General features: G+C 46.2%; 1 protein-coding gene across 4 annotated transcripts in view; it reads right to left on the bottom strand.

Moving 5' to 3' along the window:
• Positions 1-811: 811 nt before the first annotated feature.
• NQO1 (NAD(P)H quinone dehydrogenase 1) overlaps positions 812-16,894 on the bottom strand; it is a 33,895-nt gene continuing 17,812 nt past the window's right edge. For 3 of the 4 annotated variants that reach the window (XM_029608291.1, XM_029608292.1, XM_029608293.1), the window contains exons 4-6: positions 8,347-8,460; positions 1,868-1,969; positions 812-1,242 (exon numbers count right to left, since the gene is read on the bottom strand). In XM_029608291.1, the coding sequence (XP_029464151.1) occupies positions 928-1,242; positions 1,868-1,969; positions 8,347-8,460 (531 nt within the window). In that variant the 3' untranslated portion in view covers positions 812-927. The remainder of the gene's footprint in view (positions 1,243-1,867; positions 1,970-8,346; positions 8,461-16,894) is intronic. The other variant, XM_029608294.1, reaches the window with a different exon arrangement.

Here is a 16,894-nt window from a genome sequence, read left to right as displayed (position 1 = left end):
CTGGCCCTACAGCAGTACTGCATGCAGGAAATAGCAGGACATATTCACAACCCTTGAGATTCAGTTAATGCTCCACAATGACACTTTCCTGTCTGTTAAAGAGGCTGTGGCCAATGCCTTTCATGGAGGAAGCTAGACCCCCTGTTACTTCAATTGCTTGGGCAGATAAGTGGGGACAACATTGGGAAAATCCTTGTACATTTGAAAGACACTCCTGGTGGTTTAGCCCAAGCTGGAAGAGAAGAAAGCTGGATGTCTGACTTGCTGCGCAGTACAAAGTTAAAAGCTCCTAACGCTCCTGGAATGTTGGATGTTCTTTTCCAGTTTAATCCTTTTCTAGTGCAGTGCAGGTGAGTTAGTTTCCACCATGTCTATAGTTCCCTCCCTGCAGGCACCTTGTACTATGAGACAGCAGTTCTTTACCTGTCCTCAAGGGTGGCAGCTCTTGTCCAGTAGCTGACATTTCATGGCATATCTCCCATGCCAAAGCTGTGCCAAGGCCTCCCCTCCTTTCCATGGAAGCCACAGTAGTCCCATGACTGGCCATGAAATCTGAGGACCAGCACCCCATTCTCAGCACAAGCTGCAGAATCAGATTGGGTCATAGAAGTGTCATTGTCATGCACTGGGAAGTCACCAGATGGATCCTGATTTAGCTTTAAGGTTTTTATTTTTTGCCTCAACTGGAATTTCTGAAAAAAAAAAAAAGTTTAATCAAAGAAATACCAGACCCTAGCTGCTACAGTTTATTCCTTGATCTAGAACATATAAAAAGATATATTCAGAAGAGGAACACAGGCAAAGTCAAAACTTGTCAGACTAAAAAGTTTAATTTTTTTTTTTTAATGTATATATCACCTAAAGAGATTCAGCTACAGCCTGCAAAGTTGATACAAATGCATTACAAATTTCCATTAGTGATAATTTTCAGAGTCTAGTGCTCCCGGCTTTGACCTGATTGTCAAGAGGTAGAGGCTTACCCATGTGCTGTCCTACTGTCAGGCCATGCTTACTGTCAGAGTTAGCCTCCTCCACCTCCTTCTTCAGGACAAAGCCACCTGGGAAGGTCAGATCAAAGTCATTGTTTGATACAAAGGTGATGGGTTTTTCCTCCCAGATGTTGTTCAGACGTTTCTTCCAACCCTCCAGAATCTGGGAGCGCTCCTCAGGAGGAGTGTGAGTAATGCTGAAACATATCTGAGGTTCCAAGACTTGGAAGCCACAGAAATGCAGGATCCCTTGCTGGAGAAAGAGAAAATAAGAAAGATAAGGTACAGGATTCCTCCTCTTCCAGGACTATTGCTGTCCAGAATGTATGGGGGATACTTAGCTTTTCTTGCTCACTAACAGACTAGAAGACAGTCTGAGTGCCCATGAGTCTGCCCTCCTGGATCACACGTGCAATGTTATGCTTAACAAGAGAGCCAAGATACAAAAGACCCTTTTGCACCCTCTGGCAGACATATTTCTATTGAATTTGATGGTAAGGCAATGTGTTTACTCTGCAAGATATTTCCTCTGTATTACCGGCTACATTTTGGCCCGTAAGCAAAGGGCTTTGACTCACAATGGTGCTTGCAGCAATACATTATCAGATCTGTGCTAACTGCCTGGCTCCAGGTCGAAATTATCCCAAAATGCTTTGAAACAAGGAGGTAAAACCTGAGGAATGGAACTGAATGAGCACATGGGTGCCACACCTTCAGCATGTTTCTGTCAGGTAACAGCCAGGCACACAATGGCAACATTTTCTGCACCCGTTTCCAGCAGCTGTCAGAGCCACGCAGCATTGCCAGCATCTCCAGAGAGCCTACAGCAGGATGGCTTTAACACTAATTCCACACTAATCGTTTGTAGAGATTCGTACCTGCAATGGCCAGAGAAGGATGTTCACATCCCCATTGATGCCCTTCGGGGTGTACATGGACCTCAAGCCTCCTGTGGTGAAGGACAGTATGGCTTTCTTTCTCTAAGGGGAAAAAAAATACAAAGTTAGTAAGGATAATAAGTACCAATGGCAGAAACAGAGTAAAACTGGAGTGCAAGGACAGCATGAGCCTCAGCACTCGAAGAGTCAGCTAAATGCAGGAAAGGAATATGGAAGATGCAAGGCGATAGCTTAGTAAATCAAACCCTTTAGTAATCCCTCCCCCCACCCCCATAGACTCAGAATAGAGAAAACACTAATATTGGGCCCTAAAATTCCTATGAAACTGATGTGGAAGGATCATGTGGTTTTGATTAGATTACAGTGCATCTTTAAGGATGCCGATTTGCAAGTTTACAGAATTAAGAATAAAAAGCAGACACCTTCCAAGGTATATGACAAGGAATGTGTGTCCCATGCTTATTACTAGTCCCTGGGGGGGGGGGGGGGGGAAGTTGAACATGCAGGTTGGCCTCCTCAGCTCTTCTCTGAACTGCTGCCACCATTGCCCTCAATCCTCCTCCGGTGCAGTGTGTAGACACTGGAGGAGCACATGTGCACACACACTCGCAGTCCTGGCACCACTCTACTTGTGTTACCACCTTCTCAAAATCAGTGGCAGGACCACAGGACAGCAGGCCTGCATTACTTCAACATCCCTGTGGCACACATTGTCAGCTACATCCTGCTGGGACCGGGAACATTGGAAGAGAAAGAGGCCAGGAGGAGCAGCACTAGGGGGAGGGTGGGGGGAGATGAAGAGAGGTGAAGGACTGAAGAGAGGGCTGTGGGTTAGAGAGGTAAAAGTAAAATTGAGTTTCTTACCTGCTAATTTTCTTTTCCTGGAGTCTTAACAGACCATTCCAGACATGGGTTTTTCTGTCTCCATCTACTGGTAAGGGAGGAAAGAAAGCTTTGCCGGAAACAGCCATATAAGAACTGTCATCGGCAGCCTCTTCAGTATGAACCTCAAAGCAACCCCTTCCCCTGAGCAGAGGTAAGCCAATAAAACAGATCTACTAGTGAACTTTCAAACTGCTGAGCCCCTCAATTGGATGTGCCAGGACTATGGGTGGATTTCTGGGCAGTTTTGGTAGAATTCTAGGAAAGAAGATTTAGCAGGCAAGAAACCTCATTTTACTTTAAGAATATAATTTCCATACTGGGTCAGACCAAAGGTCCATCAAGCCACTGATGGAAACCATATCCTGTTTCCATCAGTAGTCAAGCCAGATAAGTGCTTGACAAGATGCCAAACAGTAAAATAGATCCCATGCTGCTACCACGCACTGATGAGTAGTGGTTATTGCCTAAGTCTACTTGATTAATAGTTTTGACTTCTCCAGGAACTTGTCCAAAACCTCAAACCCAGCTATGCTAGCTGACTTAACCACATCCTCTAGTAATGAGTTCCAGAACTTAATTGTGCATTGAGTGAAAATTCTTGGATTTGTTTTGAATGTGCTACTTGCTAACTTTGTTGAGTGTCCCCTAGTTCTTACCAGACCAGTCCAGATGCATAGGATGTACCCTAGTGAGAAGGATTATACAAGGCCTGCTTTAGAATGCCTGCTCCAAAGGCAAAGGCAGTGGTGCCCCAAGCCTGCACATCCAGACAATGTCTGATAAAAGAATGCAAAGACGACCATGTAGCAGCCCTACACAACTCTTGTGGTGACAATGAATTGCACTGCTCACGATGCTGCCTGGGCCCTAGTGGAAAAAGCTCCAAAACCCTCTGGAACCTGCAAACCTTTGCAAATGTAAATAGACACCTCTAATCCACCTAGTGATGGTGGCCTTTTAAGCCATCTGACCACTGAACAGCATAAACAAGCAGAAGAGGTTGGTCACCTTCAAATACAGTAGCAGCATTCTACAAACCACCAACACATAGGTCTTCCGGTTCACTGCCCAAACTGGACCACGTAAAGACTAGTAGCTCCACCAACTATTCCAAATGAAATACAGACCATTTTTGGCAAAAAAAGATAGTACCATGCGAATAGAAATACCTTCTGATCCATGAAAAAGGATCCCTTCATGGCAAGGCCTGCAGTTCTGAAAACATCTTTCCAAACAAATTGCCATGAGAAACACCACCTTCAATGTGAGATCCATCAATGATGTCCTTTTAAGGGGCTCAAATGACAACATATTCAGTACCTGCAAGATTCCAAGAGGATTCTAGCTCTCTAACCAGGGGACGCAAATGTTTAACCCTTCAGAGGAAGACTTATATTAGGATAAGATGTGAAGGAGATAACTAAATTGGTTTCCCTACGCCAAACTTCAAATAAACTTTTCAAACCCAAACATAGGCCAAGGAAGTTGATTGCTTCTGAGCATGGCATCATGTCACAATCACCTCTGAGCAATCCTTATTCCTCAACCTTCTCCTCTCAAAAGCCAGGCCTCGAGAACAGAAGTGAACCTTCTACTCACAAATCACTGGTCCCTGATGCAACATTTCCTGCATGTGATCGAGCTTCAAGGGTCCTTTTACCCTGAGGCATTCCAGAATCTGCAAAACAAGGTCTTCTGGGCCACTCAGATGACGAGAATTACCAATCCTACTTGTCTATGAATCCTTTAAATCTCCCAGCCTACCAACAGCCAAAGTGGTAAAACAAAGTAGAATCCTTTGTGGCCACTCTTGGGTCAGGGCATCAAGCTCTGCAGACCAAGATTCCCTTCTCTTGCTGAAAAACTGCAGACACTTGTATTCCACACCATCACCGTCAAGTTCATCTGAGGTACTCCCCACTTGGACCAGAGCAAGTCAAACACCATGTCTACCAACTTCTATTTTTTGGGATCCAAGGTATTGTTTATTCTAGAGAAGCTTCTGCAGCAGTGTGTAATCAGAAACTTTAGAGAAAGACAGGGACAAAGGGGACAGGGTAGGGACCGGAACAAAGCACAAGGAGATAATTTGTTCCGGGGAGTAACAGGTCTATACAATTGTAAAAACACCCAGTTACCCAATTTTTCAGAGGTGTGCATAACAATATATACCCTTCATACTGACCAATCAGAGCATATTCAGAGTTTTTAGATAAGTGCAGTACATCTGATTTGAGAATATATTAGACCAATCAGCTAATGGGTCTGGGGTGTTGGCTCGCTGCATTCCAGCACGTAGCCAGTGTCCTCTGCTTTCTTTGTCTAAAACTAGTATTCAGGCATACAGCAGAAATGAGGTGTCAGAAAGACAGTGCATACATACAGTTATTTATTGCTTTCATTAAGCTATTTTATTTATTTCCAAGTTCAATCTTCCCTGTTCTCTGTAAGACATTCTATATACTGTCAATTTTATTGTTATAATGTAAACCGAATTGATTAGTAACTTTGTTACTAGAACTTCGGTATATAAAACTTAAATAAATACAGTATGTCTGCTCAAAAGATCCACTTAAATATTCTCTGCTCTGCCAATGTGTACCACAGATTGCCAAAAGATGATGCTCCATCCAGTAGAACAACTGCTGCACTCTTCCCCCCATGGGTTTACACAGGCTACTGCTATCACATTGTTTGAGAACACTCTGCTTTACTCACACATTCAGCAGATATTTCAGCAAGGCCCCCCTGATCAGCTTAGTCTAGATGATTGATAGGCCATGACCTTTCTCCCAGATTCCAGAGGTCTTGTGCTATCTGCTCCTGACAATGGGCTCCCCAATCACTGTCCACTCCAGAACTTCCAGCTTCACTCCCCTAGACAAATTGGTTACAGAGAGCCACTAGACCAGATTATACCATGCAAAATCTAAGGCATAATTATCTCTTATGACAGACAGAAGCCAATGATCTATTGTAATGCAGAATCACTTCTCATTAAAAAAAATGGGTCAGCTGCCCCATCTGACATGAGTGAACCCCTTGATCTTCATTGTGAGATTTGCCTCCTCCCTGGGCCTCCTATTGCACACAGAGTGCCCTTTCAGCCCAAGCAAAAGACCTACTCCCCCCCCCCCCCCCCACCCTGCCTCTGAGCATAGGAAGAGGAAGTTGTAGACCTCCCTGAATGATAGCACCAAATGTCTTAACATAGGTCTGCTGGGAAGCCCCTTCAGGAAGATAAAGTGACTTGGAATCGTTGTATTGCTTAACCAGCTTCTCCAAATCCTCCCCAAAAAGAAGCTTCCCCTTACAGGATAACTTCCTCAAGCATGACTTGGAATAGACTGCCACTGACCAGTTACGCAACCACAAGAGACATCTGGTGGACAGTGAAGAAACTATTCCTCTAGCCATGGTCAGGATGAGATCTTACAAGGTATCAGTGAGAAAGGAGAGACCAGACTCCAATCTTTCCACCTACTTGTCTATGACACTCTCCTCCAAAAGCCCCACTGGTACCTGTTGAGCCTAGTGGAAGAAGGCCCTAGCCATATATCTACTACAACTGCCACCCAAAAACCTCGAAGCTCATCATAGGGAAAACCTCAATCTCTCTATCCTGTCCATCTCCAAGGGCTGCCACCCCCTCAATAGGAATTGTAATCTTTAGTGACCGCCAAGTCAGCATATCCACTAAAGAATTTCCGGAGCTCCAAGGCCTCATCTGGCAGAGGATACAGCTTGGCCATAGCATGGCTCGCTCCAAGACCCACCTTTGGAGTGTCCCACTCCATAAAAACCAGAGTCTTAGTGCTTTTTGGAAAGGAAAGGCCCTCAGCAGGATCCAAAATCCCATCCTTAGTCTCTGGAAGTTCTGTCTGCTACCTTTAAATGCCTAACTCTGCCAGTGCTTGGGTAATAGAAGTATGTAGTGCTTCCTTTTTGAACAGCTGAACCATCCAGGAATCATCCCCTTCTGTCATGGAACCTCCCCCTGCTCCAGAGAACAAGCCAGATCATCCTTTATTCCCTCTCCAGGCAACAGCCCTCACAAGGGGACATCCACTGAACCAACTGACCTGTCATCCCAGCCCAGCTCAGTCTTTCCTAGCCTTCTTAAGTTGAGGCAGTATCAATGGAAGAGGGAGATCCTCTCGATCCAGACTCCCTTTCCTGGAGCACTGTTCAGGAGAAGAATCCCCCTTCCCCAGAATTGCCACCTCTCCCCAGGACTGAACTCAAGAAAAGGCCTGTTCCACTAAGGATAGCAACTTCAGTCTGAGTTGCCTGAAGTGAGACCCTGTTAGAGGCCTGCCACAGGAGCTCACACTAGAACTCCAATGACTCCCTGGGGGCTGGAAACAGTGACCCTTGCCTTCCCAGCACAGACCTGGCAGAGCCCAGATCCAGACAGACCCTCTGCCATGGTGGCTCTCACACGCATGACACTCACGATTCTGGAGTGGCCATTTGAGGCCCCCTTGCCGAGAAACAAGCCACTCTTGCACCGCCACCAAAAACAAACACCAGCCTGAGTCACATCTCCTCACAACAGGGCTGACAGACCTTCAGAATCCTCCTAAGTGCCCCAAACTTGAAGAAACAGATCCTCCCCAATCAGTAGTCTCCTGCTCTCACTGCCTTTTTTTTTTTTAACTTCATAAAACCACAGAGTAGCTAGCTAGAAAGAATGAACTGATATGCTTCCTTGCTTGAAGTCATTACCACAGGCTGGGGCACAATGCAGGAAGAGGAAGGATGTGGAATGGAGAAGAGGGAACCAGAACCACTGGTTTTCAAACTCCCTCCAGTTCCAGGGCTCAGCCAGTTGAAAAAGGGTTACCAACCCCCCTGCTGCCCCTATCTTCACTGGGGGGTGGGGGGAGGGGATAAAGGAACTCCATATGCTAACCCCTCAATCTGTCTACCAGACTGCAGATTTGGCACCATTACCAACTACTAGCAGCAGATGGCACAGGTCCTTATAAGACCACTTCCAGCAAAGCTCTCTACCTCCATCTACTGGTAGGGGAGAAAAACCTTATGCATCTGGACTGGGCTGGTAAAGATGTCAGGAATAGGTGGTTTAGAGGTAGTTGAGAGCCAGTGGGGGAAGAAGTGGGAAAGGTAAATAATATCTATAGTACGTGAATGTTATCCCCTTTGAAGTGGCTCAATATAAAATCAAAGAGAAAATGAGAGTTGGGGAGGAGGAGATTGAGAGGGGAGGTGGAAGATACAAAAGATAAAAGATGAAACAGCAAGATGGGTTGAAATGAGGTAGTAGGCAAGAGAAAGTTGAGCAGGTGGAGAAGAGGAAAATGTTGGCAGGAGCTGGAAGGGGAGAGAGATATAAAAAGACTGCAATTACTTTGGCATATTTGTCAATTTTAATTTTTTAAATATCAAGGGCTGTGTGTTTCAGAAAAGGTTAAAACCCCTGGCTTAAAGCAGAGTGCACGATAAATGTAACTTGTAGAGATGCTTTCCTCAGGGAGGTTTAACATGGATCGAAGCAGACAGCTTGCATGCTTGATATGAAGAAAAACACTGCCATATTTGAACTGTACCTGGAAGTGTCCCTGATCATAGAGGGACTGCGAGCTATAAGCATATCCTTGGGTTAAAACACGATCACACCAACCCTTCAGAATGGCAGGCAGCCCAAACCAGTAAATTGGGAACTGCAAATTAAAAAAAAAAAAAAAAAAAGTTGGTAGATACTTACACCTAGAAAAAAAATGTGTGTAAAACGACAGTTCTGACAACACAGTATACCATGGAACACGCCTCTACTAGTAGCCACCCCCACCTTCCCCTCCCTAACCCCCCCCCCCCCCCCCCCCCCCCCGGCCCAATTTTTTTTTTTTTTTATTTGTAGAGAAGGGATCTAGCCCCCGAGCGTGAAGGGCTCGGGTCAGGCTGAGAGGCGCCTCGGTCCCGGCGTGGACTTAGCCCCGAGCGAGACGAGTTCGGCGGCTTAGAGGCAGCGGGTGCATTTCCTCAAGCGCGGCGGTGAAGGTATTTCCCCTCTTCCCCCCACAGCCGGAGACAGCCACCTGAGGGCACGCCAGCATCTCCTTGATTGCCGGGTCCAGGGGGTACATGCCCGTCAGGGCCTGACCCCCTTTGAATGAGGCCGCTGGTGCAGCCCATTCTTGCTGTGCTGCTTGCAAGAAGGGAAAATGGCGGGCTGTAGGACGAAGACCTTCCAGCAGAGGGTTCTGCGTAGATGGCACCGTAGTGCTGGGGCCTGTAATAGCCAACTCCGCTAGGCACCGAGAAACCAGGTCGGAGAGATCTTCCTTGGTAAAGAACCACCTCATGGTTCGATATGGCTCAATCCCCGCATTAGGATTTGGTATATAACTTCCTAATCCATGTAAGGAAATTGCCACCCATCCCCATCCTATGTAGAACTGAAAAAAGGTAGTCCCAATGTACAAGGTCGAAAGCCTTTTCTGCATCTACTGTGAATAGTACCATGGGATATTGTTTGACCTTAGCATACCAAATTAAATCCATGACCCTCCTCACATTATCTCCTGCAAGTCTGCCCGGAACAAAGCCCGTCTGATCTGAGTGTATGATTGATGGGGCCACATGTCCCAATCTAGTAGCCAAGAGTTTTAGATCTAAATTAATGAAATGGGTCTATATGAGCCGCATAGGGTAACGTCCCTTCCCGGTTTAGCCAGGATAGTGATCCCCGCTTTATTAGCATCTTTCGCTATTTCCCCATTCAGCAAGAGATTATTGAAGGCTTCCACCAGGAGTGGGGTAATCACCTCACTAAGAGATTTATAAAAGCTGCCGGTATATCCATCTACCCCTGGAGACTTGCCAGACTTCAACCCTGTAATAGCCATGGACACCTCTTCAGCCGTGATAGGTTTATTCAGATATCTTTGTTGTACCTCCGCTACCCGTGGCAGCGTGATACCCTCTAAATAGGCATCTATCTCGTGCTGCCGGATCTCCTTTTGCTGTGAATACAATGTTTGATAAAACTGAATAAATCTCTCACGAATATCTTCAGTGTCAGTAAGTACCTCTCCTGACTCAGACTTGATTTTTAAAATCTGATTCTGGGCAGCTCTAACCTTTAGCCGGCGAGCCAATAATCTCCCGGCTTTATTGCCCCCTTCAAAAAAAACTCTTGTTTGGCCCTATCCATTTGAAAGGCTATTTCTCCCAACGATAGAGACTTTAATTCTTCTCTTAGGTTCACAAGTTGCCTAGCCAAATCTGCAACCCCTCCCTCTTATGCTGTATTTCCAATTTTCCTAATAATTGTAGAATTTCATTCCTTCTCTTATTTCTCTGTTTTACTAAATGCGATGCCCTGGCAATTAGTTTACCCCTTGCCACAGCCTTAAAACAATCCCACAGCACGATGGCAGACATCCCTTCATCTGTATTTTCTGCTAAAAATGTCTCCACTTCTTCTTTGAGTTGTGTAACATAGTCAGCATCTGCCAGCAAACTCATTTAGGCGCCAGAAACTATCGCCAGATTGGAGTCCTAGTTTATGTAGGGTCAGTGTGATAGCCGCGTGATCAGACCATGTGATGGGACATATGTCTGAGGCACATATTTTGTTGGCTAAGTCCCTGTCCACTAACAAGTAATCTATTCTGCTATAGGTTTTATGTGCCGGTGAATAATAGGAATAATTCCTTTCTGTAGGATGGTGAAGTCTCCAAATATCTAAGAGCTGCCAGTCTCATTAAATTTTTGAACCCTTTCCTGTGTCTCCGGGAGTGACTGCCACCTCCTCCATTAGAATCGAGAAAGGGATATCTGGTCAGATTAAAATCGCCCCCTATTATTAAGGAACCCGCCACCCACTGCTTTAAAGTCTCCGATAACTGTTCAAAGAAAGGTCCCTGCCCTGTATTTGGCGCATAGAGATTGACTACAGTGTACATGTTGTTTCCCAGCTTAAATTTCACTATAATGTATCGGCCTTCTACGTCTCGTACCACCGATCCGGCATCCACTGTCAGATCCCTAGAAAATAATATCCCCACTCCCCCGTATTTGTGGCCTACACTAGCTGCTGCATAAAACAGTACAGGGTAATGATGGGATATCATAAGTTTCTCATATTTCTTGCGCAAATGCGTCTCCTGGCATAGTAGTATGTGTACCTTATCCCGGACCGAATCCTGTAATAATTGTTTCCTTTTGTGAAAAGTGTTGAGCCCTTTTACATTCCAGGACATAATCTTTACTTCACCCATGAGCAATGTGTTTGTACCTATTCCTGCAATTCCCAGTACCCTCAAGCTCTATCAAACCCCCCATCGTCTTACTGGTGACAAAATTATAAGAGTTGCCTCTACGGACATTTCTCCCCTCCCATCTACCTGAACCCATCCTGCCCTCTCCCCCCAACCCTCCCCTCCCCATGTCATCGACCCTCCTCCCCAGTGTGTGAAGGACTAACGCCACTCAGAAATCGGCTTAAATCCCCTGAGCCCCCCACCCCCTCCCTGCTACTGATCCATTCAGAACCAAATGACCATCTGAACATAACTGTAAGCTTAAATTACGCAGTAAGCTTATCAATCTTATTAAACAAACTTTCTCGTCGCAGGTTTCGCCCCATCTGGGTGGATCCGGCACTTACAGCACCCATCCACCTTCTGGTTCGTCCTCATAACTCAGCAAAGAAAACCTATAAGCTGAGCTGAAGTGTTCAAGTCTCTGTATCCTGGGCCTCCCGATGGTCGCTGAAATTCCTGCGTAGTCTTTTTCCTCCGTAAGGGACTCTCTGCCAGCGCTGTGATGTGGTTGCTGAAGGCCTCATCTCCTCCAGGGGCTTAGCAGCCTGACTAGATGTCATAAGACCAGCCGCCTGCAAAATCTTTGCCGCTTCCTCCACAGTAGACACTCTGGATGAGACTCCCTGGATCGTAAACTGTAATCCAAAAGGGAATAACCATTTGTATCTATATGACCCTGCTCTCAAAACATGGAGCACCTCTCGAAAGTCCCTTCTTTTCTTAATGGTAATTGGTGACAAATCCTGGAAAATCTCAATTTTCACACCGTGCCATTGGAAGTCTTCCAGTTTCCTTGCTTTCTGCAGAATTTTCTCTTTAACAGAAAAACTGTGGAAGCAAACCACAATATCTCTGGGAAAATTACCCCTGGGCTTGGTGAGGGCTCTATCAAGCAGAATCTCAGGAAGGGTCTCCTCTGCCTGTGAAGCTTGCCAAATTTGTGCACAAATGTCCGAAACAACTTTGACAGTCTTGGTACTTTTCATCTTCTGGGACCCCCCTGAAACGCAGGTTGCCCCTCCTGGAGTGGTTCTCCAGATCCTCCAGCCAGCACGCCTGATCTCTCATGCCTTGTTGCAGAGTTCCCATTTCTTTTTGCAGATTCGTCACAGCATTAACTTGTTCTTCATGCTGGTTTTCCAGCGTGTCTATACGCTCACCCAGGCCGGCAAAATCTCTCCGGAGATCAGCAGCAACTTGCTGGATCTCACACTTCAGGTGCCCCAGCCCGTCTCTCATCTCCCCGAACCACCTCTGGAAATCCTCTCGGGTCACTGGATGCTCACCCGCTGCCCCTGGTGATTCTGCCTCCTCCAGGGATGTTTGCTGCTCCCTGCTCGCCGCCGCGGCCACATGGTCCGCCATTTTGTCCCACTGTGTCTCAGCCGCTGCCGCGAAAGCAAAATGCTGCAGGTCCGGGGTTTTTTTTTTTTTTTTAGAGCCATCGGAGCCCTCCCCCGTACTTCGGGATGAATTATTTAGCTTTTCGCCGTAAAAAACTGCGTTTAGAAGGCGGATGGTCACCGATTATGCCGCGATGAGGAGCGGAGCTCGGGTCTCAGGCAGCCATCTCCGGTGACGTCACTTCCTCCCCCGGCCCTATCTAAACCCCCCCTTACCTTTGTTGGCAGATTTACGCCTACTAAAAGCAGACTTAAATCTGTGCGCGCCAGCGGGCTGCTGGCGCACCATCACCCAACCCAGGGGCTGGTGCGGAGGCCTCGACCATGCCCCCGGGCCGGCGCCACACCCCTGGGCCAGCCCCCGTGTCATTTCAGGAACGCCCCCGACATGCCCCCTCCCCGCCCCTTTTACGAAGCCCCAGGACTTATGCGCGTCCCGGCGCGCGAGTAAATCCGGCCGGATTTATGCACGCAGGGCATTTAAAATCCGCCCCTTAATTATGGGTTTAAAAAAATGTTCTTCCTGACAGCCACCACTGCTGAGGCTAGACAGGCCTTTGCTTCATATGGAAAGCTGATATTACCTTGGGTAGGAATGATTGAACCTGACCTTGCGAAATTTCTAGATAAGGATCTCTGCAGGACTGAGCATGCCACACTGATGCATCTTAGCAGAATAAATCCCTTCGAGTAAGGGTGCTTCCTGAAATGGCCCTTCATGGATGCCCATTTTAATGGTTCGAGAGGCCACCTGCCCTTTGCATCCAATGATATCCTGTTCTATTTGCATTCCAACCTGTCAGAGAAGGTGGGGTATTATTCTGGAGGCCTGATAGCTCCCTGAGCTGCCTTGGCACTTATAAGCAAAACATGCAAATATGGGTGCACATAGTGGCCTGTGTATGTCAGGCTGCTAATCATCACCAGATGATGGTGGAGGTTTGGAGCTGTTGCTAGGTCAAGAGCCACCCTTGGAACTGGGCATACTTGCCCCATACCCAGAGCCTTATTGGATCCTGGTGATACACTCACCTGGGAATATGGAACTGAGCTTCTGCTAAGTCTGAGGACACCAGGAACCCTCCTGGATTCACCAATATGCCGGACTGTAGCCTCCCTGCAGAAGTGGGCACATGTAGGTAACTTGACTTTTTTTTTTTTTTTTTTTTTTTAAACACATACCCTATATTCAAAAGATACCAAGACTTTTCTTCTTGAGTCCTCTGAGGATATCCTCCAGGTTGTATCTAACCCTTGCCCAGAATGTTACGGCTATTTCCATCCAGGCTGACAAGTTTGATGTCCATATTCAGTCACTACAATACCATGTGCTAAGGTTAGTGCACTGGTTAACCTGCAGTTGGATGTGCATCCATAACCCCTTATGCAATAAAGGGATTAGCGTGTCTAAAACATGCACCCAAACCAACATGTAGCTAATAGCACTCATCACATGTAAATTCATGTTGATGAAGCTATTAGTCACTTATATAAAAACTAAGGGCCAGATTTTCAAAAGGTTACACATGTAACCGGCTTTAGGCGTGCCGGGCCTATTTTCAAAAGGCCCGACGACGCGCATCATTCCTGGGGCTTGCAAAAAGGGGCAGGGGCAGGGCCAGAGGCTCCAGGCACAGCGGCCATTTGCTGCTGTGCCAGGGATTACGCACAACTTACTTCAGCCGCAGTAAGTTTTAAAACAGAAAAGACAAGAAAAAGGTAGGGGGAAAGGGTGGGGGAGGTAGGGAAGCTCCCTCCAAGGGCCGCTCTGATTTCGGAGCGGCCTGGGAGGGTGGGGGGGGGGGGGGGAAGGCAGTGTGGCTCGGTGTGCACAAGCTTGCGTGCACCAACCCCCAATTTTATAACTTGTACGCGTAAGTTATAAAATCGGGCGTACACGTGTGTGCACGCTAGGTAGTGCACGCATATGTACGCCCGCACGCTGGTTTGAAAATCTACCCCTAAATGTGCACCTGACGCACACATTTTTACTAAAAAAATTAAACGCCTGCCCCAGAGCAGGTGTTAAGCCTTAAGCAGCCCCTAAAGTAGCAGAAAATACTGCTTTTCTGTAGTTCCTCTGAATATCATGGCGATATTAAGTCGGAACCATCGAAAAAAGGAGTCAGAAAAACATTTAAAAAAAAAAAAGTCTTGCTGGCAGTCAGGAAAACATATGCTCAATTAACAAATGTCCATTTCCTAACCCACACACAGCCACTTCTCCTGGGCACCCAATGCTGAGGAGGTACTAGGGATATGCAAAGTTTCCCTAGCGTCTACTTTTTAATGCAACGGCTCATTTGCCTACTGCATTACACAACCAGGAGCGGTGGATGGGTGCTCAGTCATGACTGCCCATTTAATGCACGCCGATATTGCATCAGCCTGGAGTCTGTTCCTTCAGTAAATCTGAAGTGTCTTATTCTTTTTTGTTATAAACATTTTTATTGAAGTGAATAGTGTTACGTACAAACGAAATAAACAACTGTGTACACATTAACTACGTAGAACACCTGTCCCCCCTCCCATCACACATTCTATAACCAATACAGAGTTTGAGTTCCTAGTAACTGAAAGAATATCTTAAGCTATGGGGTTCAGGACGTCTACCCCTGCCTTTGTGTCCCGCCAGGTCAGGAAAGAGTCCCAGATAGACTGAAACTTCAAGGTATTATGTTTGACAGCCGTCATTTTATACAAGGTACAGACATTGTCTAGACGCATGACAACAGCGCTCAGAGCAGGACATTGGGGCAGTTTCCAGGCTCTAGCTATTTCCATTCTGGCTACTAGACAGATTTGTGCTAGCAAGGGAGGATATTTCACTGATGCTCGTCCACAATTACTATGTAACAGAGCTATTGACATATTCAAAGTAACTGGTGTTTGTAGTATCCGTGAACAAAGGTTTTCAATTGCTTTCCAGAGTAGATTGATACAGTCACCTGACCACCACATGTGATCATAAGTCCCCAAAGAGGCACAACCCCTCCAGCACAGTCCAGAACAGCTATTGGAAATTTTTGCCAGTCTCTCTGGTGTAAAGTACCATAGATATAGTTGCTTGTATCAGTTTTCCAGAAGCGTAGCTGATATCGATACCTTACGGATATTTGCAAAGACAATGAGCCAATCTTCTTTAGAATGCTCCACCGGTAGATCTTTATTCCAGGCTGTGATGTGGGACGGTATGGAAGCCAAGGCTGTATTAAGCAACTTATACACTTGATATGAGCCCTCTAGGGGGGAGCTGAGTGAGAGCAGTACCCCTCAAACAATGTTTTCCCTTTACATAAATTATCTTTCAGTAATGAATTAGTACAAGTGTCCGATTTGTTGGAATGCAAGAAATTCCGTAACTGGGAGCTCAAACATTTGGCAAACAGTGTGAAAGGAGCTAATATGCCCCCCTCCCATATATGCTCCAATCTTTAACTCCCTGCCTTTTCCACCCCAAAAAAGCATTCAGGGAACGTGAGGATAAGAAGTTAATATTATGGAATAGATGGGTTAAGAAATAGTAAGTCCTCTGGCCAATCACTTTGGGTTTCCATCTATCCCACACGGCTAACGTGTGCCTTGTAGTAGGAAGCATTAGGGGGCATGGTCTCCACATTTTCCTGGATTGCCAGGGCATCCCCGACAGTGGCATTACCCCTATCTGGGATTGTTCAATAACCACCCAGTGTTTAGGATCTGTAAGATTGTGCCATACTATCAAAGGACTCAATTGGGTGGACACAATACCATTGTAAATTCGGGATGCCCAGACCACCTTCTAGTTTAGACTGATAAAGGGTGAATCTGCTGACCCTGGGAGGTCTTTTCTTCCAGATGAAGCTAAATAACTTCTTCTGCCATAGTTTCAAAGCATTATTAGAAACTGGTATCGGCAGGGACTGTAACAGATATAATAATCAGATTCATCTTCATCGTAGCTATCCTTCCCAGTCACGAAATGGGGAGCCTGGTCAAACAGTGTCTACAAAGGCCTTCTCGATAAGTGGAATATAATTGAATTGGAATAACTCCTTCGGGTGTGATGGTAGCTGAATGCCCAAATATTTCAAGGAATGAGCTGCCCAGCGAAAGGGATGCTGCGCTTTCAAGTCCAGAACAGTCGTGGCACTACAAGTAAGGTTGAGCAGCTCTGATTTTTCCCAATTGACCTGAAACCCAGAGGCTGCACTAAACCTTTGGATTTCTCGCTCTGTTGCTAGTAATGAGACATGTGGCCGTGTAATAGAAAACATAATATCTGCAAATAAGGTAAGTTTGAATTCTTGATCAGAGAACCTAAACACTTGGCTATTTTTCTGAATAGCGGCGGCTAAAGGCTCAACAAATAAAGCAAATAAAAGCAGGGATAAAGGGCACCCTTGCCTAGTTCCTCTGCCCACTATAAAATAATCTGAGTAACC

Source organism: Rhinatrema bivittatum, chromosome 7 (genome assembly GCF_901001135.1).
Source record: "Rhinatrema bivittatum chromosome 7, aRhiBiv1.1, whole genome shotgun sequence".
NCBI lineage: Eukaryota > Metazoa > Chordata > Amphibia > Gymnophiona > Rhinatrematidae > Rhinatrema > Rhinatrema bivittatum.
Note: the sequence above shows the minus strand (reverse complement) of the source record. Positions and strands in the feature narration are given on the sequence as shown.